The sequence below is a fragment of the Canis lupus genome, chromosome 8 (assembly GCF_011100685.1).
Source record: "Canis lupus familiaris isolate Mischka breed German Shepherd chromosome 8, alternate assembly UU_Cfam_GSD_1.0, whole genome shotgun sequence".
NCBI lineage: Eukaryota > Metazoa > Chordata > Mammalia > Carnivora > Canidae > Canis > Canis lupus.
Window position 1 is genome coordinate 29,163,944 of NC_049229.1, and position 27,117 is coordinate 29,191,060.

The 27,117-nt window shown below is 36.6% G+C and overlaps 1 protein-coding gene and 1 long non-coding RNA gene across 4 annotated transcripts in view; one reads left to right on the top strand and one right to left on the bottom strand.

Annotated features, from left to right (window-relative positions):
* The window catches only part of PSMC6 (proteasome 26S subunit, ATPase 6), a 33,374-nt gene extending 8,051 nt beyond the window's left edge, over positions 1–25,323 (top strand). Inside the window, exons 2-16 of one of the 3 annotated variants that reach the window (XM_038544726.1) lie at positions 2,242–2,298; positions 2,726–3,034; positions 4,061–4,140; positions 4,250–4,289; positions 4,553–4,605; positions 7,020–7,087; positions 7,327–7,441; positions 9,519–9,606; positions 11,632–11,693; positions 11,781–11,904; positions 12,291–12,352; positions 13,814–13,934; positions 14,067–14,147; positions 19,757–19,828; positions 24,824–25,079. In XM_038544726.1, the coding sequence (XP_038400654.1) occupies positions 2,908–3,034; positions 4,061–4,140; positions 4,250–4,289; positions 4,553–4,605; positions 7,020–7,087; positions 7,327–7,441; positions 9,519–9,606; positions 11,632–11,693; positions 11,781–11,904; positions 12,291–12,352; positions 13,814–13,934; positions 14,067–14,147; positions 19,757–19,828; positions 24,824–24,942 (1,212 nt within the window). In that variant the 5' untranslated portion in view covers positions 2,242–2,298; positions 2,726–2,907 and the 3' untranslated portion in view covers positions 24,943–25,079. Of the gene's footprint in view, positions 1–2,241; positions 2,299–2,478; positions 3,035–3,118; positions 3,351–4,060; positions 4,141–4,249; positions 4,290–4,552; positions 4,606–7,019; positions 7,088–7,326; positions 7,442–9,518; positions 9,607–11,631; positions 11,694–11,780; positions 11,905–12,290; positions 12,353–13,813; positions 13,935–14,066; positions 14,148–19,756; positions 19,829–24,823 lie in introns of those variants that run through there. The other 2 variants (XM_038544725.1, XM_038544727.1) reach the window with 2 other exon arrangements.
* LOC111097036 lies at positions 1,243–27,069 on the bottom strand. The gene is made up of 5 exons (XR_005363256.1): positions 26,825–27,069; positions 17,486–17,548; positions 8,033–8,102; positions 6,572–6,620; positions 1,243–1,436 (listed from the first exon to the last, which is right to left on the bottom strand). It is a non-coding gene; the product is annotated as an uncharacterized LOC111097036 (long non-coding RNA).
* Between the last annotated feature and the right edge of the window lie 48 nt (positions 27,070–27,117).

Sequence of the window (27,117 nt, forward strand, 5' to 3'; positions counted from 1 at the left end):
ATAAGACAAATATTGGATGTTGAATTAACCAAACTTGTATAAATTATACGTATGGAGGACAGAGGTAGGGAAAGGGGGGATCTGGAGTGATATAAGGGTGCTAAATCTTTATCTTCCTTATTAGCAAGTCCAAAGACAAAACCTAAAATTAATCTGTCAAGAAATAGCAGCATAAGCATATTATTTAGAAAGAAAATACAGAAAAACATGTTGAAGAGTTGGGGAATGCCACCAAGGGGTAGAATAGGATGGGGCAGTGGACTCCTCTTTTTCAATCTAAGTGCTGTAGTACTTTAAAGAAAAAAAATCTTTATGTATTACTTTATTAAAGAAGACTATTTCCCAGAAGCATAGGAATTCTAACTTCTACTCCTACCTCAACATCTTACCACTTAGCCAGGGATACATTCAATTACATGCACTCTGGTAGGCATTTGGGGTAGATATTTGGGATGAAAAACTTCCAAAATCTCAAATGTTCCAGCTGATGTGCAAGCAAAAATAGTTGCTACTTGCTTATCTAGTACCATTTCCCAATTTCTCTCTGGAAAAAAATTGGTTCCTATTAGTTATCTATCACTGTGTAACAGATTGCCACAAAACTTAATAGCTTAATACAGTGAATACCGATCACTTCACAATTTTCCTCGGACCAGCAATTCAGGAGCAGGTAAGCTGGGTGTATGACTCAATCTCTCACTGTGTCACAATCAAGACTAGGGATTCAGTCATCTGAAGGCTTCTTTAGCGCTGAAGGCTCTGCTTCCAAGACACCTCACTCAAGCCGCTGCTGGCAGTAAGCCTCAGTTTCTGAATACAGTCTCATGGGTGCATATTAAAAGGAAATAGGGAGTGCCTGGGTGGTTGAGTAGGTTAAGAGTCCAACTCTTGGTTTTGGGCTCAGGTCAGGATCTCATGGGTCATAATATCAAGCCCAGTCTCGGGCTGTGCATTCAGTGCGAGTCTGCTTGGAAGTTCTTTCCCTCTGCACCTTCCCCCACTTGCCCGCATGCTCTCTCTCTCAAATAAATAAATAAATAAATAAATAAATAAATAAATAAATAAATCTTAAGAGGGGGAAAAAAAAGAAACAGAGCTGTTCTGGAGAAGCCATGTGCAAAATAGATAGGAGGTTCATCTGAATTTGGATTTTTGCCAGATGGGTGAAAGAAAAAGAACAAGGGTCAACAGAGTTCAAAATATTGGTGTGTTATGTTGAAATAACACAATAGTAGGTGCTCATAAATATTTATTGAATTGAACCAAATTGAGCTGTCTTTTTTCTCTGTCTCATCCTCTCTTCTCTACTTCTTAATGTCAGAGGTGATATATTTTGGTATTGACAGACTAGTTTGACCAGAATAGTTGCAGCTGAGCAGAAGGGACTGTCCCTGCTCAATCCATCTTCCTTGTTTATCAGCTACTGCAATTTTCAACTATATTAAGAAAAACAGAATGTAATAGTCATGCAATACCCATGTTTTCCTAAGAAATTTAAAAACCTTTATGCAACTTTTGGTAATTTAATTCACATAAATTTGCACTTTATATGTATATGTAGAACATACCTATTTAAACTCAAATGTTGGGCAGCCCCAGTGGCGCAGCGGTTTAGCGCCGCCTGCAGCCCAGGGTGTGATCCTGAAGACCCTGGATCGAGTCCCACTTCAAGCTCCCTGCATGGAGCCTGCTTCTCCCTCTGCCTGGGTCTCTGCCCCTCTCTCTCTGTCGCTCATGAATAAATAAAATAAAATATTAAAAAAAATTAAAATAAACTCAAATGTCTAGGGCCACTGTGTAAGGTAAGATCAAATGGAATCTATCTGGAGACTTAGTGACTGAGTCTATTGGAACAACAATAAGTTATCTCCAGGAACAATTCTGGTAAGAGGTACAGCAAAGGGGGCCTGTTCTGCAAAAATCGAGGTTATTACTACCCTTAAAATAAATAAAATCGCTATTTAAAACACTATTGAGTGCTTACTTTGTGTCAGACATTGTGCTAATAGATATAGGCACATAGCTTATTTAATACTCATGATAGCTCTATGAGATAAGTACAATTATTATGCTCATTTTACAGAGATTTTGTGAGATTAAATATTTTGTCCAAAGGATAGAAATCTGAAAGTTGTTAGACTTCAAGTTCCTGACTCAACCTACCTCATCGTCTTTATCTTCTGCCCCATATTTCTATAACCCACCCTCTTCCGGTCTCATTGGCCTCCTTTCTATTCCTAGAAATGAGCCAACCTCTCTGTCACCTCAAGATCTTTGCACTGCTGTTTCCTCTGTCAGGTAGGTTCTTCTCCACTGTGTTGCATGGCTTGGTCCTTATGTCAGATGTTCTTCTAAATTAGTTCTCCTTGCCTTACTCTAGAACTATAACATTGTAGTACTAGTTACACTCAAACTATTTTTTAATCTCCCCACCAGGTCGCATCCTTAGTACCTCATTCACTGAATGAATAAGTAAAAAAAATAGCCTACCCCTTCTGTTCCTGAAGGTCCTTGTTAATATTCTGTTAGACTAATAGGCTATCTACGTTATCCCCGATAGTCCACTGGAACTATTTAGCAAGACTGCACATTGCCTACTTCACTGTCATCTCAGTTTCTCAGAAAGTGTTCCGTGGTTCCACGGCAACAGTGGTTTGACACTGTCTAGATGTCTCAGGGGACAACCAGGACAACAGCTCCTTGCTCTACCTACTTCGACCTGCAGGGGGCGGTGTGGGTGGAGGCCTCCTTCTGTGCGCGGCTGCGCCGTCGGTGAACCGAGACGCAGAAGTGGGAGGAGTGGAGTAGAGAGGCGGAGCCAACCGGAAGGGGCGGGGTTGTCCACGAATCCGCGCCCCCCGGGAGGCTTTCCTCCCTCGCCCCGCCCCTTCCCCCGCCCGGGCGGCCATGGCCATTCCCGGCATCCCCTATGAGCGACGGCTTCTCATCATGGCGGACCCAAGAGATAAGGCGCTTCAGGACTACCGCAAGAAGCTGCTGGAGCACAAGGAGATCGACGGCCGTCTCAAGGAGTGTGAGTGCGCCTTTCCTTCCACATAATCCTATGCCTGGACCTGCGTCCGTCTCTGACAAAGCAGAGGCCCTTAGCCGAGCCCGGCATCCGAGCTCCAGGGATAGGAAGGCCTCGGTCCAGGGACAAGGCGCTTTGTCATCCGGCCCTGAGCTTGGAAAGCACAGCCTCTTCGGGCGTAGAAACGGCCCAGTCTGGTCCAGGTGACAGGGAGAACATCCCCAGTTCTGAGATGGAGGTGGAAGAGGACTAGAGGAGTGGAAAGAAGTGGGCCACGGATGTTTGCCAGGTTGAGTGCAAGGAGGGCGCGGCGCTGTAGGTGAGTCCGGGACCCAGAGAGGAGAGGAGACTGGAGTCAAGGAAGCTCAAGCAAGAGAGAGACTCGAGGTGCTGGCTTGTTATTGGGGTGGAAAGCCAGAGCGGAGCTTAAGAGAGGGGTCCATCGATGGGTGATAATAACCTCCCTTGTCTTTCCTGTTATTTGGATTTGACTCTATCAGGCACACAGGTTTCTCTTAACCTCCTGCACTAAAAGGGCGCTTACATTTTTTCGTAGTGCGCCTTCACTGCAAAGCCCGAGTGGTTTGATTAAATGGAGAAAGACTATAACCATATAATTCTGTAGATCACTGCACCTGTTGACCTTATTTAGGGCCGAAAAGTATAGAGTAGTAAGTAATCCGTGCGGGTAGCCGAAGAGATGAGGGAAAGTCTCTTATCATTCGTTATTTGTAGTCTCAAACCCAGAAGTGTGGTTGTCAGTATCTGTTAAGAATGTAACAATGTTATGAATGTGCTTGAACAAGTATGGCCAATCAGGAAAATAAAAATATGGTGCTTTTTCTGTAACATTTCATTTTTAAACCTGTCCTCTACAAACGGCTTTATTTCTTTCATGGTTTCATAAAGTGGCTATAAAATATACTAAAGTGAAGTAGACTGAGATAAGCTTAAGTAAAGTGATACTTAGTGACTTAAATTCACTGAGATTATTGTTTAATTAAAAATGTTCAAATTGTATTATTTCAGTAAGGGAACAATTAAAAGAACTTACCAAGCAGTATGAAAAGTCTGAAAATGATCTGAAGGCCCTACAAAGTGTTGGGCAGGTAGGTAATCAAGTTCGGGGTGTAGGGAGTGATGACAATTTGTTTTTTGATTATTGGCCAAAAGTAATGCTTCTTTTTTTTTTTTTTTTTTTTTTTTTTAATTTTCCAGATTGTGGGTGAAGTACTTAAGCAACTAACTGAAGAAAAATGTAAGTGGATTGGACTGTTAATTAAAAAAGAAAAAGAGTGGACTCTCCTTTCCATCATGAACTTTGGAAATGTTCATTGTTTTACTGATAATAATGAAAGTAGATGATATTCTTGCATAGATTTAAGTTTTCTTTCAACTATTGTTTCCTTGGAGAACGGAAATAAAACTCAACCTGCCATCCATGTGGAGATATATATATATAAAAAATATTTATTTTTCAATTTCTATTTTTCAGTTTATCCTTTCATTTTCTTTCTCTAGTCATTGTTAAAGCTACAAATGGACCAAGATATGTTGTGGGTTGTCGTCGACAGGTAACACTTTACATTTGTACAGTGCTTTATAATTGATAAAAGTGCTTTCATATACGTTATTTGATTTTTGAGGTGAGTAGGTCAGACATGCCCATAACTCCTAAAGGTGATTTGTTCAGAATAACTAGCAAAACTTGAACTCAAACCATAGACAATGACCTGGTATTCTCTATTTTCTATTCATATCACATTGCCTCAGTTGCTCTACATATTTAGAAATCTAAGAATTTTAGAACTGGTAAATACCTCAGATCATTTTATTTTAAGGTCTTTTTTTTTTTTTAATTTTATTTATTTATTCATAGAGACAGAGAGAGAGAGAGAGGCAGAGACACAGGCAGAGGGAGAAGCAGGCATCATACAGAGAGCCTGATGTGGGACTCGATCCAGGGTCTCCAGGATCACGCACGCCCTGGGCTGCAGGCGGCGCTAAACCGCTGTGCCACCGGGGCTGCCCTTTTAAGGTCTTTTTTGAGGAGACTTACACCTTATCAATTACTGATGTTTTATATTTAAACATTTAAAAATGATACTCAAAGACTTTTCTGTAGCTTAAGTTGATTTTGTATGAGTTCATTTAGATTAGAATAGGCAAATTAAAATAACTGCAGATTTCATTTTACCGTCATAAAAAATGGCAACAAATGGCTTTAAATAATTTAGTAGCCTCTGAAGCCAGTTTATGTACAATCCTATTCTTTAGGAGCATCATTAGAACTTTTTTAATAATAAAAAAACAAAAACCAAACAAACAAAACAACTTTTTTAGTAAATTGATTGAAAGAGCTTTTTCTGAGTGTCACATCAGGTTCATGTTTGAAAACTGATACAGCAAGACTGTAGAGTAGAATTTAACCCAGGGACTAAATCATATCCCAGCATTTCACCTAGCATATAAGTGGGAAAACATTTCCTAAATCAAAATATTAAATGGCTAGCCTGACAAAGGAGTTTTATCTACCTTACAGGCCCTCTGGATTCCAAGAGTTGGTATTTCCAAGATATTTCATGGTTGTATGGGGGGCAAGAGAGTATTTGAAGCTGGAAAATAAGAAAAGCCAGAATAGGGATCCTTGGGTGGTGCAGTGGTTTAGCGCCTGCCTTTGGCCCAGGGCGCGATCCTGGAGACCCGGGATCGAATCCCACGTCGGGCTCCTGGTGCATGGAGCCTGCTTCTCCCTCTGCCTATGTCTCTGCCTCTCTCTCTCTCTCTGTATGACTATCATAAATAAATAAAAATTAAAAAAAAAAAAGAAAAGAAAAGCCAGGGTATATATTCTTTATAGATGTAAATGTTGAAATAGCTTTGTACTGATTTTTGTTGAACTCTTTTCAAGTACCTCACTTACCAGCAATTTTATTTAAAGTTTAATCCATTATATTAAACCTAGAATTTTTGCCTATCTCCCCTTCATTTTAATTGGCATTAAACTGTAAACTTACAGTACTTTGCAGAATCCTGTGAAAAGTAGTAATTTGTATGATTCTGAAATTGTATTGGCAAGTAGTTTTTTAAACTATCAAAAAGTAACTTAATTTTGGAAAAGTAATATCCTGAATATGAGGTGAATCTCTTGGATAGATTCTATCTATAGTCTAATAAGTTACCCTGCCCAATATGCCAGTAAATTGTTAGTATGATTCAACCTAATCTATGATGTATTTATCATAATATCCGACATGTAGCAAAAGCATGAATGATTCGATTGCTGGGATTTTTTTGGTTTTGGTTTTAGCATTTTAATAAAAACCTCTAAGAGGATAAAGAATGAGTGCATTTCTCGCTTAATTCCTGTAGTCAAGTAATATGTTCTTCCTCAAAGCTATCTGCTTTAAAATAAATCTAAAGGACATATTACCAGAGTAACACTGTACACCTTAAACTGACACAATGTTATATGTCAAATTCATTTAATAAAAAATAAATAACAATCGACTTTAAAAGAAAAAAATATATAGGGCATACCTGTAAAGTGCTTTCCTTTCCTTTCCCCAAAATGTTCACTTAGAGATTTCTGTATAAATATTTAGTATCAAAAAAAAAAAAAAATTTAGTATCAATTGCCATAGTGCCTGAATCAAAATAATGAGCAAAACTGTATAAAATAGTAAGCCTTTGGAAGTAAAACTAATACCCATTTCTTTCTTTAAAAATAAGATCTTTTCCACCACAAACTTTGTATATTAGTGATTTCACATTTCACAATTAGATTGCATAACAGGTACTTGTTTAAGGGAAAGAACTTTGAATTATTACTTTTATAAGCCCTTCTGTTGGCATTGTATTTTAATCTGATATTAGTGTTCTCTCTGAAGGGTAAAAGTGATTATTTGGTTTCTAAATATTGTGCTCTTGTTAGAGTATTATTTTCTCTTTTATGTGTCATGTAACACTTTTTGTTTTATAAAATTAGCTTGACAAAAGTAAGCTGAAGCCAGGAACAAGAGTTGCTTTGGATATGACTACACTAACTATCATGAGGTGGGTTTCTTATTCTATTTATTTTATTTTCACAGAGGGAAGATTTTAGCTAAAATGTATGCTTCTTGAGATCAATGAATATCATGCTACTTTTTCCCTTTTACTAATTTCTAATTAATGTATATACATTTTTATAAGATCATTTATAGGTTCTTGCATAAGCAGGTCAATTTATACTCTCTCTGTAGGCTGAGAGAAAATATATCTTGTAAAGAAAAATACGTACCTTATCATTATAGATATTTGCCAAGAGAAGTGGATCCATTGGTCTACAACATGTCTCATGAGGACCCTGGGAATGTTTCTTATTCTGAGATTGGAGGACTATCAGAACAGATTCGGGAATTAAGAGAGGTTGGTAATATATGCTTTGTTCTCTGATAGTACTGATTTTAAGACACCCAAAGAGAGAAAGAGAATGTAAGATTACTTTGTCCAAATAGTGGTTACAAAGTATTATATATTTAATATTCTTGCTGAGAAGAGAAAAATAGAACTGAATTTCTAGCTATGAAAGTAAGTTATCTGTACCCTTAAATTTTTTTTTAAGATTTTAAAATTTTTTTTTTTTTTTTTTTTTTTTTTTTTTTTTTTTTTTAGATTTTAAAATTTTTTTGAGTAATCTCCACATCCAGTGGGGCTTGAATTCAGAACCCCGAGGCCAAGAGTTGCATGCTTCACCGACTGAGCTAGCCAGGCGCCTCTGTACCTTAAATATTTTATTTTGATAAAGCTATTTGCTGCCATTCAAGAAAACTATTGGCTTTAGGGGGGCTTAAACCTTTTAAACACTTAGGTGAAGAGTCAAATCAGGATTTCTTCACCTCGTAACACAGATGGCTTCTTAACAATTCTCTTTGAAGCAAATTATGTCGCCCTATTTATTTCATCCTAATTTAGGATGGAAATGTTTAGGAATGAGTGAGGATAGTTGGTATGGCTTACCTCATCTGATTTAAGCTGTAGCCAGTAGTTCTCATACAGTTCACATAGCATATTGAGTTTTCTGGAACTCCTATTAAAAATAGAGATTCATGGGCCCTCTGCATGATTTCCATGAAGGAGATTGGGGAATGGAACATAGGAATTAGCATTGAAACAAACATTCCAGGTGATTATGAAACCAAATTGTTTTTGGTCATTCTTGAGGAAGCACTCGTGTAATTACAAGTAAAAGTCTATTTTTACTTTGTAGTTAAAGAAAGGGCAACAGAGGAACAACAAATGCTTCATGGAACTGAAATCTTGTCTTTTGCAGTGATTTGCTGCATCAACTGTAGAAGCAGAAAGTTTCTCTCTTTCACACACACACACACACACACACACACACTCCACAAAACATATGCACATGTAATAACCTTTTCCATCTGGAGACACTAAGAATATTGACTTCTTATACTTTTTGTTTATTTAATCACACCTGGTGGATACAAGTATTCAATAGAAGCTTATTTCTCAAGTTACTTGTCTATAAAGAGTTTAATGTGGGCAGTCAAACCCTCAATTTTTCTATTCTCGAATCAATCTTAGTAGGACATTAAGAGTGAATATATGGTTCTTTTTTTTTTTTTAGTTTTTTTTTTTTTTTTTTTTTTTTTTTTTCATAATCTCTACACCCATCATGGGGCTCAAACTCACAACCCCAAGATTAAGAGTCATCTGCTTTCCCAACTGAGACAGTCAGGTACCCTGAATGTATAGTTCTTCTAAGTCTACTATGACAAAATGCCAACATAAGAAAATTTTATATGCCTTTTCTCCCTTTTTTTATTTTTTTTATGCCTTTTCTCCTAATGGCAATTTTAACTTTACTAAATTTTCCCATTTTATTATTTTGTGTTACAGTCCCAAATGCAAAATAAGAATTTTTTTGTTTTGTTTTTCTTTTTTGCTTACCTGATTTTTTTGTAGTGTGATTTTTTTTCATTGAGGCATAATTTACATTCAGTAAAATGCATAGATTTTAATTGTACAGTTCACTTTTTAAAAATTTTATGTATTTATTCATGAGAGACACAGAGAGATGCAGAGACACAGGCAGAGGGAGAAGCAGGCTCCCTGCAAATAGCCGGATGTGGGACTTGATCCTGGGACCGGGATCATGCCCCAAGCCAAAGACAGACGCTCAACTGCAGAGCCACCCAGGCATTCCTTAAGTGTACAATTCAGATGTGTTTTGACAAATCATATGCCTGTGTAGCGATCACTTGTGAAGTGTATAGTATGTTAAAATAATTACAGACTTAAATTAATTTTTACATAATTAAAGAAAATTTATTAAATCTACCTAAAGAATGACCTCTAATATAAATGGCTTTATGTGAATTACATCTGTGCGTATACCTAACTATGCTGATACTTTACTTAAAGTATTTTTAAGTTTATCAGAATCTTTACTGACTTTTTAAGAAACCTTCAACTTCTTTTCTAGGTGATAGAATTACCTCTTACAAACCCAGAATTATTCCAGCGTGTAGGAATAATACCTCCAAAAGGCTGTTTGTTATATGGACCACCAGGTTAGTGTTGAATTATATCTGACCTACTAATAAATGAATAAATTAAGGAATAAAAAAGGTGAAAAGTGAATAAATTAAGGAATAAAAAAAGTGAAAAGTGAATAAATTAAGGAATAAAAAAGTGAAAATTTAATGTAGGATCTTCCAGCCTCCACTCTATTCAAAGTAAGGAAAGAATAGGACATGTGTGTCTACTATTCTCTCAGGTATGCTTAGTCCTCTTATGCCTTATAGAATGTTCATATTAAGATGTTGTATGATTCTACTGTTGGTCCTATGTGGTTCACCAACCTCTGGCTGTCCCTGAAATGTTTTCAGGGAATCTGCAAGGTTAAACCTTAATTTGAAATACTAAGATGTTAGTTGCCATTTTCACTGTGTTGACTTCTATGCTGATGGTGCAACAGCAGCATGGGTAAAACTGCTCCTGCCATAGCATTAGTCAGGTCAGTGGCATGAAATGGCACAAGTAGTCATTGTGTTATTGACTGCTCATATTTGCAATATTAAAAAAATATATATGAGTTTAACTTTTAGGTGTCCTTGATGAAGCATTAAAAACTGTTTTTATGAAATCCTGATCTTGGAATAATGTCTTAAATTCTATGTATTGAAATGGAAAATACATGTAAGTGCTTCTGTTGCATACTGAATAGTATAGTTATCACTGGGAAAAGCACTGGTATGTTATTTGAGTTGCCAGCTGAATTAGCTGCTTTTCGTGGAATATCATTTTTACTTGAAAACATAATTTATGGACATTCTGTCATTGTCAGACTGGTTTTTGATTATTCGGATTGGTTATTGCTTATCTGACAAATTTTTCAAAAATGAATGAGGGGCACCTGAGTGGCTTTGTTAGTTAGGTATCTAACTCTTCATTTTGGCTTCGGTTGTGACCTCAGAGTCCTGGGTTTGAAAGTCCCACGTCAGGCTCCATGCTCAGTGCCGAGTCGGCTTGAGTTCCCTCTCCCTCTGTCTCTCCTACTCATGCAATCACACACACTCTTTCTCTAAAATAAATAAATCTTTAAAAAAAATGAAGTTAGCCTACTATGTTACAATAACTGACACCATCTGTAGCCAATGGTAAAATTTAAGCTTTCAAGTGAAAATTAGGTTTTCAAAACTTATATCTGACAGGGTTTTTTTGTTTTGTTTTGTTTTTTCTTTTTTAAGAAAAAACACATGTGGGGAGGAGGTGGAAGGGCAGGGAGATGGAGAGGGAGAGAATTTTAAACAGGCTCCATGCTTCAGCATGGAACCTGACACCTCCAGCTCATGACCCTGGGATCATGACCTGAGCTGAAATCAAGAGTTGGACACTTAACCAACTGAGCCACCCAGGCACCCCCATCTGGGATTTTCTGATGTTAATACTTAAAAAAGGAGATGAGATCGGTGATATTAACAAATGTGACTTTTACATATTGTATAATGAAAAATGCCAGCTCGAAGATTTTCATGACTCATGAACCAGTAGCTTCCAAATAACCAATAGTTGTTACAATATCATGCATAGGTAAAAGACATATTCATTATGCAGGATAGACCAATGGATTATTGTGTAACAGGCTTCTCTTGTAGGGTCTGTAAATAGGGGTTGATATATTTTTGAAGTAAGTATTCAGCATTAGAAGGGATTTTTTTTTTTTAAGATTTTATTTTTTCATGAGAAAACAGAGAGAGGCAGAGACTTGGGCAGAGAGAGAAGCAGGTTCCCTGTGGGGAACCCCATGCGGGACTCGATCCCAGAACTCTGGGATCACGCTCTGAGCTGAAGGCAGAGCCCTGAGCCAAAGGCAGACACTCAACCACTGAGCCACCTACCTACGTGTCTCTAAAAGGGATATTTTGAATAAAATTTAAGGTTTTAATATTGTAAGTTGAAGAGTTTTCAAATTATAAATGGAAATTCTCTTTAGGATTTAGCTTTCATTTGCAAAATTTACTATCCAGAGGAGTAAAAGGCTTTTGAGAGTTTGTTTAGTTTCCATCTACTTAGGACTTCTTTTGTTATTTTAGGTACAGGAAAAACACTCTTGGCTCGAGCTGTTGCTAGCCAGCTAGACTGCAATTTCTTAAAGGTAAAGGGAAGGTTCTTTTTGTAACTGTTGAAATTAAATTTTATTTGAATTGTCTTATGTTTACCTAAATGTTTTTCCTTTAATCAGGTTGTATCTAGTTCTATTGTAGACAAGTACATTGGTGAAAGTGCTCGTTTGATCAGAGAAATGTTTAATTATGCCAGGGATCACCAACCATGCATTATTTTTATGGATGAAATAGATGCTATTGGTAAGAATAACACCTTTTAAAATTTATTTGAACTTTTTAAAAAAGTCTTAGGAAATTTTTAAAATTCTGAAGGAGTTCTTCTCCCCTTCTAATAGCAATCTGTGTGAAGTAACAAAATGGATGTTACTTTATTTTTCTTTTTCTTGAACGTTACTTTAAAAAAAATTCTTAAGAAAGCTTAACCAATTTTAGTTTGATAGTGACAAAATTGAGTAATGTCATAACAAAATCAATTCTAAGTTTGTCAGTATAAGTCTTACTATTCATTTTTTATCTTAATGTTTTTAACTGCAGACACTATTATTTTGTCTTCTTAAATGATGGTTGTAGAGGAAAGAGTAACACATATGAGTTTCCATGTCATTTTTTCCATATCATTATTTTAGGTGGTCGTCGGTTTTCTGAGGGTACTTCAGCTGATAGAGAGATTCAGAGAACTTTAATGGAGGTAATATTTGGTAAAGGAGGTTAAAAAGAAGTCAGTATGTATTAAATGAAAACATTGGATATTTAAAAGTCAAAATGTGTACAATGGTTTGTTGGGCTTTTTTTTTTTAAGCTTTTATTTATTTGAGAGAGAACATAAGCAGGGAGAACATCAGGATGATGGAGAGGGAGAAGCAGACTCCTTGCTGAGCAGGGATCCCAATGCAGGGCTAGATCCCTGGGATTATGACCTGAGCCACTCAGGTGCCCCTGTGCAATGGTTTAAATGAAGAACACACTTAAGGGGCACTGGGTTGCTCAGTCAGTTGAGCATCCAACTCTTGATTTCCGCTCTGTTCATGATCTCAGGATTATGGGATCAATCCTCTGAGTTGGACTCCACACTCAGTGGGGAGTTGGCTTGAGATTCTTTCCCTCCGCCCCTCCCCGTGCGCACAGGCTCTGTCCGAAATAAATGAATAAATCTTAAAAAAAATACACCTAAATATAAAATTTGAAAATGTCAGGAATAAACACATTTCACTACCACAATCTCTAGTAAGAAAATGTCTCCTGGAAAGTAATAGGAATATTACAAAATTCTATATGATGTACAGCTCTACTACTCCATGTGTTTTGAGCAGACCAGCCATTCAGATATTTAAATTGTATATTTGGGGCACCTGAACAGCTCAGCGGTTGGGCATCTGCCTTTGGCTCAGGGCATGATCCTGAGTCCAAGATCAGGCTCCCTGTGAGGAGCCTTCTACAGAGTGAAGCTAAGTAGTATAGATAACACAATGTTAAATTGTATCTTAGTAGGGGTATTTGAAAGGGATTTTTCATAAATTACAATCTGTTCAGAATATATATATAGTATTTTCAAATTAGCTATACCTCCTGGAAACCTTAAGTTGAGGTGTTTTGAAAGAACATAGATACTGGTCTTATTCACATAACATACTATGTTATCATAATATGTTAACTAGCTATCAGATATTTTGGAAAAGAAATACACATTGTTAAGCTAGCTATATTTTAAAAGATTTGTTGAATGCTGTTAGATTTTTCAATATTTATTCAAGAACACTTTTGGAATTGAAGGAAATATGTTTAATGTTTTGGTATTTCTTTGTATAGTGGAATTATTTGAAAAGATATTTAATAGATTAATTATCAAATATGTGGAAATGTCATCAAATTTGTGGAATGTAAATTTTATGTCTGACATACCATAATACTGTATATATTAGACTTTTTTAATAATGTTTTTGAAAATACAAAAAAATTGAATATTGGAAATCAGATCCACATAGTTTCATTTTATAATACTTGACTAAAAAAAAGTCCATTGAAGTCTGCACAGTATTTGTAGACAATGTATTTTATAATATTAGCATATAGAATTGTGTACTTTATATTTTTTAATGATTGAAATGTTTTGTAAATATCTGTCAATGATTTTTATTTACAAATATATTAGTTACTGAATCAAATGGATGGGTTTGATACTCTACATAGAGTTAAAATGATCATGGCTACAAACAGACCAGATACACTGGATCCTGCTTTGCTTCGTCCAGGAAGATTAGATAGAAAAATACGTGAGTTAAAGTTCTTTATCTGCTGTGTATTCTCTTTGTCTATGTCCACTTTTCTTTCCATATCTCTGCTCACCCCCTACTTTATTTAAAAAACAAAAAACCTGACTGCATCTTATGATTTTTCATTTTCAGATATTGATTTGCCAAACGAACAAGCAAGATTAGATATATTGAAAATCCATGCAGGTCCCATTACAAAGCATGGTGAAATAGGTAAGGAAATAACTTATTTTATGTATATTTGCATTTGGTAAATGAAGCAAAATGCTATTAGATATTGCTGATAGTCTACCAAATTTGGTTTTAAATTCGGCAAACATGGAGATCTTAAATTCAACTAATATTTATTGAACATTTTTTGTTAGGAACTGTTCTAAGTGCTGGAAACATAGCAATGAACAAAACAGACAAATTCCTGCCTTATAGAACTTACATTCTTGTCAGGCAAGACAGACAAAGTCAGAAAATTTATAGTACATTAGGTTGTGATATGTGCTATGTAGAAAAATAAAGCAAGGGAGATAGGTAATGCGAGGAGCCAGAATGAATATATACATCTTTAAATGGAGGTGAGGTGGGGGAAGCAGAGGGAAGCTTTACCAAGAAGGTGATAAGGTGATTTTTAAGCAATGACCTGTAAAGGTGAAGGAAGTAGGTATAGATATTTGTGGAAAATGATGCAAAGGGAACAGCAAGAGAAAGACCTTGAAGCAGGTGTATATATGGCTGGAACACTTCAGGAGTAGCAAAGATGCCAAGGTGTCTGTGGCAGAGTAAGCAGAACAATGGTAGCAAGTGAAATCATAGAAATGATGGGAATCAGATTGTGTAGAGCCTTATTTAGATCATTGTGTAAGAACTCTGGCTTTTATTTTATTTTATTTTATTTTATTTTATTTTATTTTATTATTTTTTTGTCCTTGGAGGATTGTGAACAGAGGAATGAAATGATCTTACCTTTTGTTATTTTTAACTTTGTAGTGTAGAAAATTAGAAATACAAGTGGAGATAAGAGTATAATGAACTTCTAACCTTACTTAGGTTTACCCATCCCCCACCAGGCTTTAATAATTATTAATTTTTGGCCAATCTTGCTTCATCTGTAATCTCTTCCACTTACCTTCTGGATTTTTAGGAAACAAATCCCAGGCATTGTATAATTTCATCCGTAAATATTTTGAAATTGATTTATGTTAAATAAGATCATTCTAGTTGCATGTAGAGGAACAAGGATAGAAACAAGAGGATAAGTTAGGAGGATATTTCAATAATCAGATAAAAAGATGGTAGTGTGATCCAAGGTGGTAAGAGAATCTTAAAATGATGAGATTCTGGACATATTTTGGAAATAGAGATTGCAGGGCTTGCTAATGAATTAGATGTGGGGTGTGAGCTAAAGAGAAGAACCAGGGAACACTTAGGTTTTTGACTCATGCGACTGAAAAATGGAGTTGTCATCATTTAAAATGGGAGAAGACTGGAAAGATTAGGTTTTAAAGGGAGAGTAAGGAGTTTGGTTCTGAATGTATTAAAGCTGAGATGCCAATTAGATAAACTAAATGAAGATGTTAATTGATAATTCTATATGCATCTATGGCTTATTGCAGTGGTCTAATGCTGGTGATATAATTGTGGATAATAGCATAAGATTATTTTTAAAGTCTTGAGATTATATGAGATTTCTGAAGAGGTAAATATGGATAGAGAAGAGTTTCAAAAACTGAGCTAATTCCAATATTAAGAAGTTGAGAGGAAGAACCATCAAAGGAGACTAAGAAGCTATAGTCACAGAGGGGAATTAAACCAGGAGCTTGTGATGTCCTGGAAGATAAATGAAGAAATTGGGCAGCCCGGGTGGCTCAGCGGTTTAGCTTCAGCCCAGGGCCCGATCCTGGAGACCCGGGATTGAGTCCCGCGTCGGGCTCCCTGCATGGAGCCTGCTTCTCCCTCTGCCTGTGTCTCTGCCCCTCTTTCTCTCTCTGTGTCTCTCATGAATAAATAAAATCTTTTTAAAAAAAAGATAAATGAAGAAATTGTTACAAGGAGGCAGTAATTCCCTGTTAAATGCTGTGTCAGTCTCTTCAATAAATGGTGCTGGGAAAATTGGACATCCACATGCAGAAGAATGAAACTAGACCACTCTCTTTCACCATACACAAAGATAAACTCAAAATGGATGAAAGATCTAAATGTGAGACAAGATTCCATCAAAATCCTAGAGAAGAACACAGGCAACACCCTTTTTGAACTCGGCCATAGTAACTTCTTGCAAGATACATCCACGAAGGCAAAAGAAACAAAAGCAAAAATGAACTATTGGGACTTCATCAAGATAAGAAGCTTTTGCACAGCAAAGGATACAGTCAACAAAACTCAAAGACAACCTATAGAATGGGAGAAGATATTTGCAAATGACATATCAGATAAAGGGCTAGTTTCCAAGATCTATAAAGAACTTATTAAACTCAACACCAAAGAAACAAACAATCCAATCATGAAATGGGCAAAAGACATGAAGAGAAATCTCACAGAGGAAGACATAGACATGGCCAACATGCACATGAGAAAATGCTCTGCATCACTTGCCATCAGGGAAATACAAATTAAAACCACAATGAGATACCACCTCACACCAGTGAGAATGGGGAAAATTAACAAGGCAGGAAACAACAAATGTTGGAGAGGATGCAGAGAAAAGGGAACCCTCATACACTGTTGGTGGGAATGTGAACTGGTGCAGCCACTCTGGAAAACTGTGGGGAGGTTCCTCAAACAGTTAAAAATATACCTGTCCTACGACCCAGCAATTGCACTGTTGGGGATTTACCCCAAAGATACAAATGCAATGAAACGCCGGGACACCTGCACCACGATGTTTCTAGCAGCAATGGCCACGATAGCCAAACTGTGGAAGGAGCCTCGGTGTCCAACGAAAGATGAATGGATAAAGAAGATGTGGTCTATGTATACAATGGAATATTACTCAGCTATTAGAAATGACAAATACCCACCATTTGCTTCAACGTGGATGGAACTGGAGGGTATTATGCTGAGTGAAGTAAGTCAGTCGGAGAAGGACAAACATTATATGTTCTCATTCATTTGGGGAATATAAATAATAGTGAAAGGGAAAATAAGGGAAGGGAGAAGAAATGTGTGGGAAATATCAGAAAGGGAGACAGAACGTAAAGACTGCTAACTCTGGGAAACGAACTAGGGGTGGTAGAAGGGGAGGAGGGCGGGGGGTGGGAGTGAATGGGTGACGGGCACTGGGTGTTATTCTCTACGTTAGTAAATTGAACACCAATAAAAAAAATAAAATAAACATAAAAAAAAATAAATAAAAGTATGCAAAGGATATGAATAAATAATTTACTGAAGAATTATAAAAATGACCAATAAATATATGAAAAGACACACACACACACAAAAAAAATAAATGCTGTGTCAGATAAATAGACATCTGAGAATGGACCTTTAGATTTACTATGTGGAGGTTATTGGTGACCTTATCAAAACAATTTTTTGGAGTGCTGAAAGAGAGAGCCTACCTCAAATGGATTTCAGGAGATTGTGGCAGAGGCATGGAGTTCAGACATTTCTTTCAAGGAGTTCTGCAGCAAAGGGAGAAGAAAAGAAATGTAGCTGCAGTGGAGGTGGAGATGAAGATTTGGAAGAGCTTTCTTTAAGATGAAAGAATTTACAACACTTTTTTAATGCTAATGATCTGGATGAGAGAGTGAAATTTGATAATGCACTTTCCTTGAAGAGAGTTTGGCCCATTATACCAAAGTCCCAAAATTCAAGCCAAATTTTATCTTACATAACCAAAAACTCACCTTTACAACTAATTTCTTTTAGAAGATTTTATTTATTTATTCATGAGAGACAGAGAGGCAGAGACACAGGCAGAGGGAGAAGGAGAAGCAGGCTCCATGCAGGAAGCCCGATGTGGGACTCTATCCTGGGACTCTAGGATCACACCCTGAGCCAAAGGCAAATGCTCAACTGCTGAGCCGCCCAGGCATCCCCGAATGTGTTTATTTTCTCAGTGAAATAGGAAGCAAGTTCAGAGTGAGAGATGGGAAAGTACTGTTAGACATTTGAAGATGGGAGAAGTTATAAAATAGTTATCTTCAGAAGTGAGAGAGTGGACTCCAAGATAGTTAGCAAACCATTGCTGTGGGTCAAATTCTATCTGCCTTCTCTTTTTGTAAATAAAGCTTTATTTTAACATAGCCACTCCAATTTGTTTATATATTGCCTGTGACTGGTTTCCCACTACAATAGCAGAAACGAATAGTTTTGACAGAGACCACATGGCCTACAAAGTCTAAGATATTTACTGTCCGGCCCATTACAGAAAATTTGCTGACTCCTGGACTAGGGGTCGTTATACTATTGTAGTATAATTGCCAGGCAGCTTTACAAACCCTTAAAAGTTAATGGTCAAAAAAAAATTACAAATAGTTGATTATTGCCTGCTACTAACTTTCTCATTGTTTACGTGAAAATAGTTTTGAGCTGGAAAGACTGAGCTAAACTAGGGATGCCAATTTATAGGTTTCTTTAATACTGTGCTCTTGCTAGGTGCCAAATGCCGTGCTAACTGTGGGAATCCCTGCTCTAGGGAAGCTTACATGAACTTGAACCTGAATCAGAATTAATGAGTATCTGTCTGATTTCAAATAGAGATTGACATACTCTATGTGGCCTGACAAAGGGTATATCTCATCAGAATTACCCTGTAGGGATATGTAGATGGCTCAGCGGTTGAGCGCCTGCCTTCAGCCCAGGGCATGATCCTGAAGTCCCAGGATTGAGTCCCACATCAGGCTCCCTGCATGGAGCCTGCTTCTCTCTCTCTGCCTATGTCTCTGCCTCTGTGTGTGTGTGTCTTTAATGTATAAATAAATTTTTAAAAACAATTACACTGTAGTAGCCCATGCTGTGTCTTATTTTTATCCTTACTCTATCAAGTCAATAACTGCTATTCCAAGCCAACAGCTCCTCCTTTCAAGTCTGTCATGTGGATAAAAAGGTCACTTAACCATTACTGTTATCATAGATCACCACTTGGAGCTTGCATCGGAACCAGAAAAGGTAGCCATTTAAAAATGGTTGTTTAAAAATATATGATAAAAAAAATGATGAAAATGATTTCTGATGACCATTTAAATATTTGGTTACAGTTTTTTTTTTTTTTTTTAATTTTTTAAATTTTTATTTATTTATGATAGTCACAGAGAGAGAGAGAGAGAGAGGCAGAGACACAGGCAGAGGGAGAAGCAGGCTCCATGCACCGGGAGCCTGACGTGGGATTCGATCCCGGGTCTCCAGGATCGCGCCCTGGGCTAAAGGCAGGCGCTAAACCACTGCGCCACCCAGGGATCCCTTGGTTACAGTTTTTATAAGAGACATGGTTTCACAGATATCTCAAGTTCACATGTACGTAACTGTTTTGCTTCATAGAAACAGGTTAAGATGCTTTCAGATCTTGATATTTCTTTTTTTTTTTAAAGATTTTATTTATTCATGAGAGACACCAGATCTTGATATTTCTTGATTTTAGAGTTTAAGTAGTATATGTATTTCTACTTAGTGCTGGCTTACTTAACAGAAGTATAAGTTTTGGTCGTTAATATTGTGGAGGACTTGCTAAATAATGTGGAGGAATGTTAATAGAGATGATGCCTAATATTCAAAGCAAGCTCTGCAGTTAAATTTTCCATATAGGCATAAGTTAGAAAAAGTCTAAATTTTTTTAAAACTAATTTCCAAAAAAACCAAAAACCTAATTTCCAGTATTTTTTCCTAAACAGATTATGAGGCAATTGTGAAGCTTTCAGATGGCTTTAATGGAGCAGACCTGAGAAATGTTTGTACTGAAGCAGGTATGAGTTTAAAGTGCAGTTTTTACTATTGATTTTAATTTGCTAAAAACATGTTTGGGTTTATCCAAAAGCAGAGCCTGGCCTTTGCAAAGATTTGGGTGCTTGGTTTTTTGGGGAATTGATTCTAAGAAGCAGGAGAGAACAGGCAAGTGAGTTGGAAAGAAGCAAAGCTATTATAAGGGTGTACCATTAAGGCAGATGCTATAGACGTGGGATTTGATTTGATGAGACCTCAGAGAAACATACAGAATGCCTCCTAGGATTACCTGGCTGATATGGAGACTGGAGCATTTATTTCCCAGCTCTCATCCCCCATGAGAATTTGCCCTTGGAGATGTTAACTCCTTTTTACTTCTGGATGCCTTAGGGCAAAATGTGGAAAGACATTCATGTGATAGCATACTCGCCCCCTGAAGTAAATCTGCCACATTTGTGGCTGAAATCATACTGGGCCAGTAACAGAAGTAATCTGCTGCAAAATGGAAAACATCTTTTCTGATTCTAGTCTGTTAACAATCAGTGTTGCAAGATGGATTTAAATGTTTTTTAATTAATTTTTAAATTTTTTAAAAAATATTTTATTTATTTATTCATGAGAGACATAGAGAGGCAGAGACATAGGAAGAGGGAGGAGAAGCAGGCTCCATGCAGAAAGCCCGATGTGGTTCTTGATCCCAGGACTCTGGGATCACACCCTGAGCCAAAGGCAGACACTCAGCTGCTAAGCCACGAAGACGTCCCTCCCAATTTTTTTTTTTTTAATTTTATTTATTTGAGAGAGAGAGAGTCTGTGAGAGAGAACAAGCAGGAGGAGGGGCAGAGGGAGAGGAAGAATTAGACTCCCTACTGAGCAGAGATCCTAATGTGGGACTCGATTCCAGGAGTAGGAGCTGAGCTGAAGGCAGATACTTACCTGAGCCATCCAGGTACCCTGCAAGATTGATTTATGAATTTTGTGATCATGCAACTTGTGTAAAATGTAATCATTTTTAATATAATTTTCTTTGTGCATTGTGTAATCCTATTTTTTATTTTATTTCTGGTACCAAGTAGCTTTAAAACCATAGCTAGAGTCATTTAGTCTTTGTCCTCCACACAATCTTTTTTTTTTTTTTTTTAATTTATTTATTTATTCAGAGAGAGAGAGAGAGGTGAGGCAGAGACACAGGCAGAGGGAGAAGCAGGCTCCATACAGGAAGCCTGACATGGGACTTGATCCCAGGTCTCCAGGATCACACCCCGGACCACAGGCGGCGCTAAACCACTGCGCCACCGGGGAAGCCCCACACAATCTTAAAATTAAAAAAATGAGGGGTGCCTGGGTGACTTAGATAAATGTCTGATTCTTGATCTCAACTCGGGTCCTGATCTCAAGGTTGAGTTTACTATAATAATAAAAAAAATTTTTAATTATTTTTTGCTGTTTTTATAGTTACTGACTTTCATAGGTTGCAGGTGAGTAGTTTTAAAGTATTGTAATATGTGATTTCCTCTTGTTTTCGTATCACCGGTAGCTTTGTTTTAACATTTCTTGTAAATTAAACAGTATTAAAAGAGGTTGCTAAGACATGACTTCTTCATAGGATTATCTTCATGGGTTGCTCAGACATGACTTCTTCATAGGATTATCTTTATGGATCTATTGTGACTCAATATCTGGATTAAAAATCTGCAGGTCTAGAAACTCAGTACAGATCAGAGTAAATCATGCTCACAAAGACAAATATACAAAAAATGTTAAGTGGTAAACTTGCATGTGGCTTGAACTACTTGGAGTAATTTACAACATTCTCTTTCCAAAATCTTCACTGGACCAAATTACTATTAGAATATTGTTGTGAGGGCAGCCTGGGTGGCTCAGTGGTTTCGTGCCGCCTGCAGCCCAGGGCCTGATCCAGGAGACCCGGGATTGAGTCCCGTGTCGGGCTCCCTTCATGGAGCCTGCTTCTCCCTTTGTCTATGTCTCTGCCTCTCTCTCTCTCTCTCTCTCTCTCTCATGAATAAATAAAATCTTAAAAAAAAAAAAAAAGAATATTGTTGTGGTAAAATAAAAAAGCAATGTCATAATCCTAAAGGTTGATAACATCAAATTATGATACTTATTGTTTTTACATTTTTCAGTTTTATTGAGAAATAATTGATACATATCACCATATAAGTCTGTAGCTACTGTATGATGGTTAGATTTACATATATTGTGTAAATGATCACAATAGTTTGGCTAGTATTTATCTTCTCATATAGATACAATTAGAAAAAAGGAAAAATAGTTTCTCCTTGTGATAATAACTCTTAGGATTTACTCTCTTTCCTATATATCATATAGCAGTATTAGCTATGGTCATCATGTTGTAAATCCCTGGTACATATTTATTTTATAAATAGAAATTTGTACCTCACATATTTTTTGAAAATTATTTTCAGTTGGGGTACCTGGCTGGCTGTGTCAGTAGAGCATGCGACTCTTGATCTCTGGGTCATAAGCTCAAGCCCCACATTGGATGTAGAGCTTACTTTAAAAAAATTATTGTTAGCCATTTCCAGTAAAGAGCTATAACGTCTGTGTGGATTACAATTTTAGCTTTTTTTTTTTTTTTAAGGTTTTATTTATTTATTCATGAGAGAAACAGAGAGAGAGAGAAAGAGAGAGAGAGAGGGGCACAGACACAGGCAGAGAGAGAAGCAGGCTCCATGCAGGGAGCCCGACATGGGACTCGATCCCTGGTCTCCAAGATCACACGCTAGGCCAAAGGCGGCACTAAACCACTGTGCCACCTGGGCTGCCCACAAATTTAGCTTTTTAAATGGCCTGGGACACTCATATTTGGAGACACTGAAATTCTCTGGTTTTCTTTTTATTAGACGTCAAGCTTTTTTGCTAACATCTTCCTGTAATTTAAAATAAACTTGATTCGGTTATAATTATCTTTCCCATTCAAATCCTGAGATGATTATCCTTTTTGGATTAGAATGTATCTCAGATTCAGTCATACACTAAACAATGATTTGGAAATAGTCATATGTACAAAGTCTGGAAAAATAACCTACTTTAGTTGTAGCTTTCAAAACAAGGTTTTAAAATTTCATTATTAAAAAACTAGAAATTTCCATTCATCTGATTTTTCAGTACAACATAGAGTGGCTATTTCTAAGACTATATAGAAATCTTGAAAGGAAAGATAAAAGTAACCCTTGAAATCTTCTATTCCATTGATTGCATGCATGTACATGAAAAGTTAATATAAGCAGATCTTCAAACGAAAATATTAGTAGGATTCATTTAATTAGCAGATACTGATAACTTACTAGTTTTAGCTTATAATGAAATTAGGGGGATCCCTGGGTGGCGCAGCGGTTTGGCGCCTGCCTTTGGCCCAGGGCGCGATCCTGAAGACCCGGGATCGAATCCCACATCGGGCTCCCGGTGCATGGAGCCTGCTTCTCCCTCTGCCTGTGTCTCTGCCTCTCTCTCTCTCTCTCTCTGTAACTATCATAAATAAATAAAAATTAAAAAAAAAATGAAATTAGGATTGTCTCAAAATCTTGGACCCCATATCCATGATATATGTAATGTTCAAAAACATGCACATGCGAAACTTATTGTTTTGTCAAGTAACTTGTTGATAACTTGAAAGTTTTCAAGTTTGTGATACTTGACTATGAAAGTTGTATAAAATCCCAATTTGTACATAAATAATGTAAATTTTAATATGTGAATAACGGCACTGGCTTTTTTTTTTTTTTTTTTTTTTTAAGATTTTCTTATTTATTTGTGAAAGACACAGAGCGAGCAGAGACATAGGCAGAGGGAGAAGCAGGCTCCATGCAGGCAGCCCGATTTGGGACTCGATCCTGGGGTCTCCATGATCACGACCTGAGCTGAAGGCTAATGCTCAACCACTGAGCCACCTAGGCATCCCTAGCACTGGCTTTTTGATAAAAAGCCTAGTGTTGGCTTTCTTTTATTCCTATTATCTAAGCTTTTGAATATTAACAAGGAAAGGCTATCAGAATTACTGGAAGTGTTTTGTGTTCCTAAACCATATATGTGTTCCCTCCTTCAGGCAGTTGTTGTCTATAGAGTTAAGAAACTACTACTTAAAATATGTTGATAGTTGAGTTTTTGTTTTGCTTTTTCAGAATGTCATTGGATACAGGGACTGAGCGAGCTAGATTTTAAATATCCAGATAGTTGCCTCATTGTGGTTTAGCTTTTGGTTTGGAAAATAATGCTTATTATAGTTAAGGAAATTAAGTGAACAATGATGCTTGTTTTTAACAAATTAGAACTACTGGCTCAGGGGTGCCTGGCTGGCTCAGTCAGTTTAGCATTTAAATGTCTTTGGCTCAGGTCCTGGAGTCCTGGGATTGAGCCCCACAGGAATCAAGCCCCACAATGGGCTCGCTGCTCTGCAGGGAGTCTGATTCTCCCTCTGCCCCTCACCTCACTCATGCTCTCATTCTTTCACTCTTTCTCTCTCTCTCTCTCAAATAAATAAGTAAATAAATAAATAAATAAATAAAGTCTTTTTTAAAAAACCAGCAACTACTGGCTCAGAAGTAATACATTTAGGCTTCTTCACATTTACTCCATAGAATTACTTAGTTTTCCTAAAAAACGTTTTTTTGAGATCTAATTGACTAATAAGATTATGTTGATATCAGGTGAACAGCATAATTATTTGATACTTGTTTTTGTTATGAAGTGACCACTAATCTAGTTAACATCCATCACCACATGTAGTTAATGATATTTTTCTCTTGTGTTGAGGACTTTTAAGATCTACTCTCAACAATTTTCAAATATACAATACAGTATTATTAAGTCTGGTCATCATGCTGTATATTTCATCTCCAGGACTTATTTTATAATTGGAAATTTGTGCCTTTTGACTACCTTCACCCATTTTGCCTACCCGCCCCCCTTAGTTTTCTTCAAATAAACAAATTATTCACATACTATATACAGCAGTGATGTTGTTTTATTCTTCACAGGTATGTTTGCAATTCGTGCTGATCATGATTTTGTAGTACAGGAAGACTTCATGAAAGCAGTCAGAAAAGTGGCTGATTCTAAGAAGCTAGAGTCTAAATTGGACTACAAACCTGTGTAATTTACTGGGAGGTTTTTGATGGTTGCATGACAGATACTGGCTTAATGTAAAAATAAAGTTAAGGAAAATAATGTATGTATTGGTAATGATCTCATTAAAAACTTATGAATAAAAATAAGTATGAATAACATTAAAAATTAGTAATTCAGTAATTCTACTTTTAAGATTGATAAAGAAATTTGTATGTTTGTTAATGTTGCATTTATTGCAGCAAAAGTTATGAGTATGTTGAAGCTTTTCGTATTTGCTGTGTGAGCATTTTGTAAAACATTGAAAGTAGTTTGAAATAGTACAAGAGAGCATTTCTTATGACTTATTTTATATCATTTGTTTTCTTCATCCTAAAAAGTTGAATAAAATGTTTGATTCAGTTCTCCTACACATATTTTTGTCTTTTTTAAAAGTACATTTATTATGGTTCTTTAGGTTCTTTAGTACATAAACTATTTAATAACCAAAATGAGTTGCATTTAGATCACAGGCTTTTGAATTTTAAAACTGCACCCACACTCAGTGTTCCGAAGAGCATCTTGTTATATAAAGCATAGACATGTGTGTCTAAATCGATAATGAAAGGTCTTTACTCTTCACCTATTATGATTAGGCTGTGTCATAGTTAATTGAACAAGTACATGCTTATCCATAACTTTTTTTTTTAGATTATGATTAAAAGTAATATTTGCTAACAAATGTGACTTGGTTTTCTTGATTTATGTGAGATGGTTGTTCCCTTTTTATAATGTTAAGGTCTGGAGCCTCTTCCCCCAAAAAGTCACACATTCATACACACAATTATGCATATACTAAAGTGAAAGGAGATTTATTATATCTCAAGCTCACCCATTGACTCTGTAGGTATCTATGGATACCAAGCTAAGAGTGTCTGATGTAGGGGATGTTGATGTCAGAAATGTTCAAAGCAAAAGTTCTGTTACCTACATACAATTCTTTCTATATCATGTGGAATTAAAGCTTTAACAAATTAAAATAGGAAGTCATCATTTGACTTCAATTGAGATTTTGTTAAAGATGCTGTTTCAAAAAAGCCAATTGACTTCAGTTTCATAAACACTAAAGAATGTACCATATTTGATGTGGGTAGTTACACAGTCACTCTTTAAACTTACTTGTGGAGTATTGTGGGTCTTTTTATAACTTTAAAAGGTAGAGAACAGTTTAAATAGTGGTAGAGAAATGGAGTACTCAAGCTAGCCATTTAATATTCAAGTTATTGACCAGTTCTATTTCTACATTTTGACAGTGTGTTTCATAAATGTGACAATATAAAAATAATAGGATGTTTGTCAAGGGGGTCCAGGTCAAACATCCCTGTGATTCTTTTAACTTTATTCATTGTAATTTGCAATTTAGTTTGACTTCTTATCTTTCTACTTAGGTGGTGGTGTTTTGTTTTTTAAAGAATCAGTTTGGTTTACAAATCTTGAAAGTTTAAGTGTGGATTCTTCTGCTTAATTTTCCTCATCCGTTTGAAAATAAAAAGGATAATAGTATCTCCTTAAGCCCAGAGAAAGTATCCTATACCTTATTTCTATTTACAATATGTTAACAGACTCAAACTTTAAAAGATACTGAAAGCCCTGTAGTTTATTAACATAATTATATTAATATTTCAACATAAACTTAGAATGAAAGAGAGCTTCCTTCAGTATGATGTGTAATTTACTGAGTGAACCCATAAGTTGTTTCTATTTCTTAGGATTTTTATTTCCATTGTTTCTTGAGATTTTCTAGTTGTCATATTCCCAAGTATTCTTAAAAGTCCGTTTCAGTTTGCTTAAAAGTGATGGGTTCATTTTCTGTGTAGCATAACCTAGTTTTAAGATGAACTCTTCATTTATTACTCTTTTGGTTATAACCTTACCACAGATTGCGCAGAATTCTGAGGGTAGAAACTACAGTTTTCCTTTCAGATGCCAGTTTCTGGTGGCTATGATGTTTTGCCCGTTCTTATACTACAAAAAGGAATTGCGTCCTGTCTGGAAAGGGCAGAGCTGGTCTGGCTTGTCCCACCGCCTTTCCCAGGACCTTCAGTCGTTCCCTCCCTCCTGCCGCAGCCCCACCTCCTCCACACCCGGTGAGCTTCGGCCGTTGCTTCTCCGAGGCCCCGCCCCCCCCGCGTCTGCGCTCTGGCGAAGGGGCGGGGCGGCGGCGCGC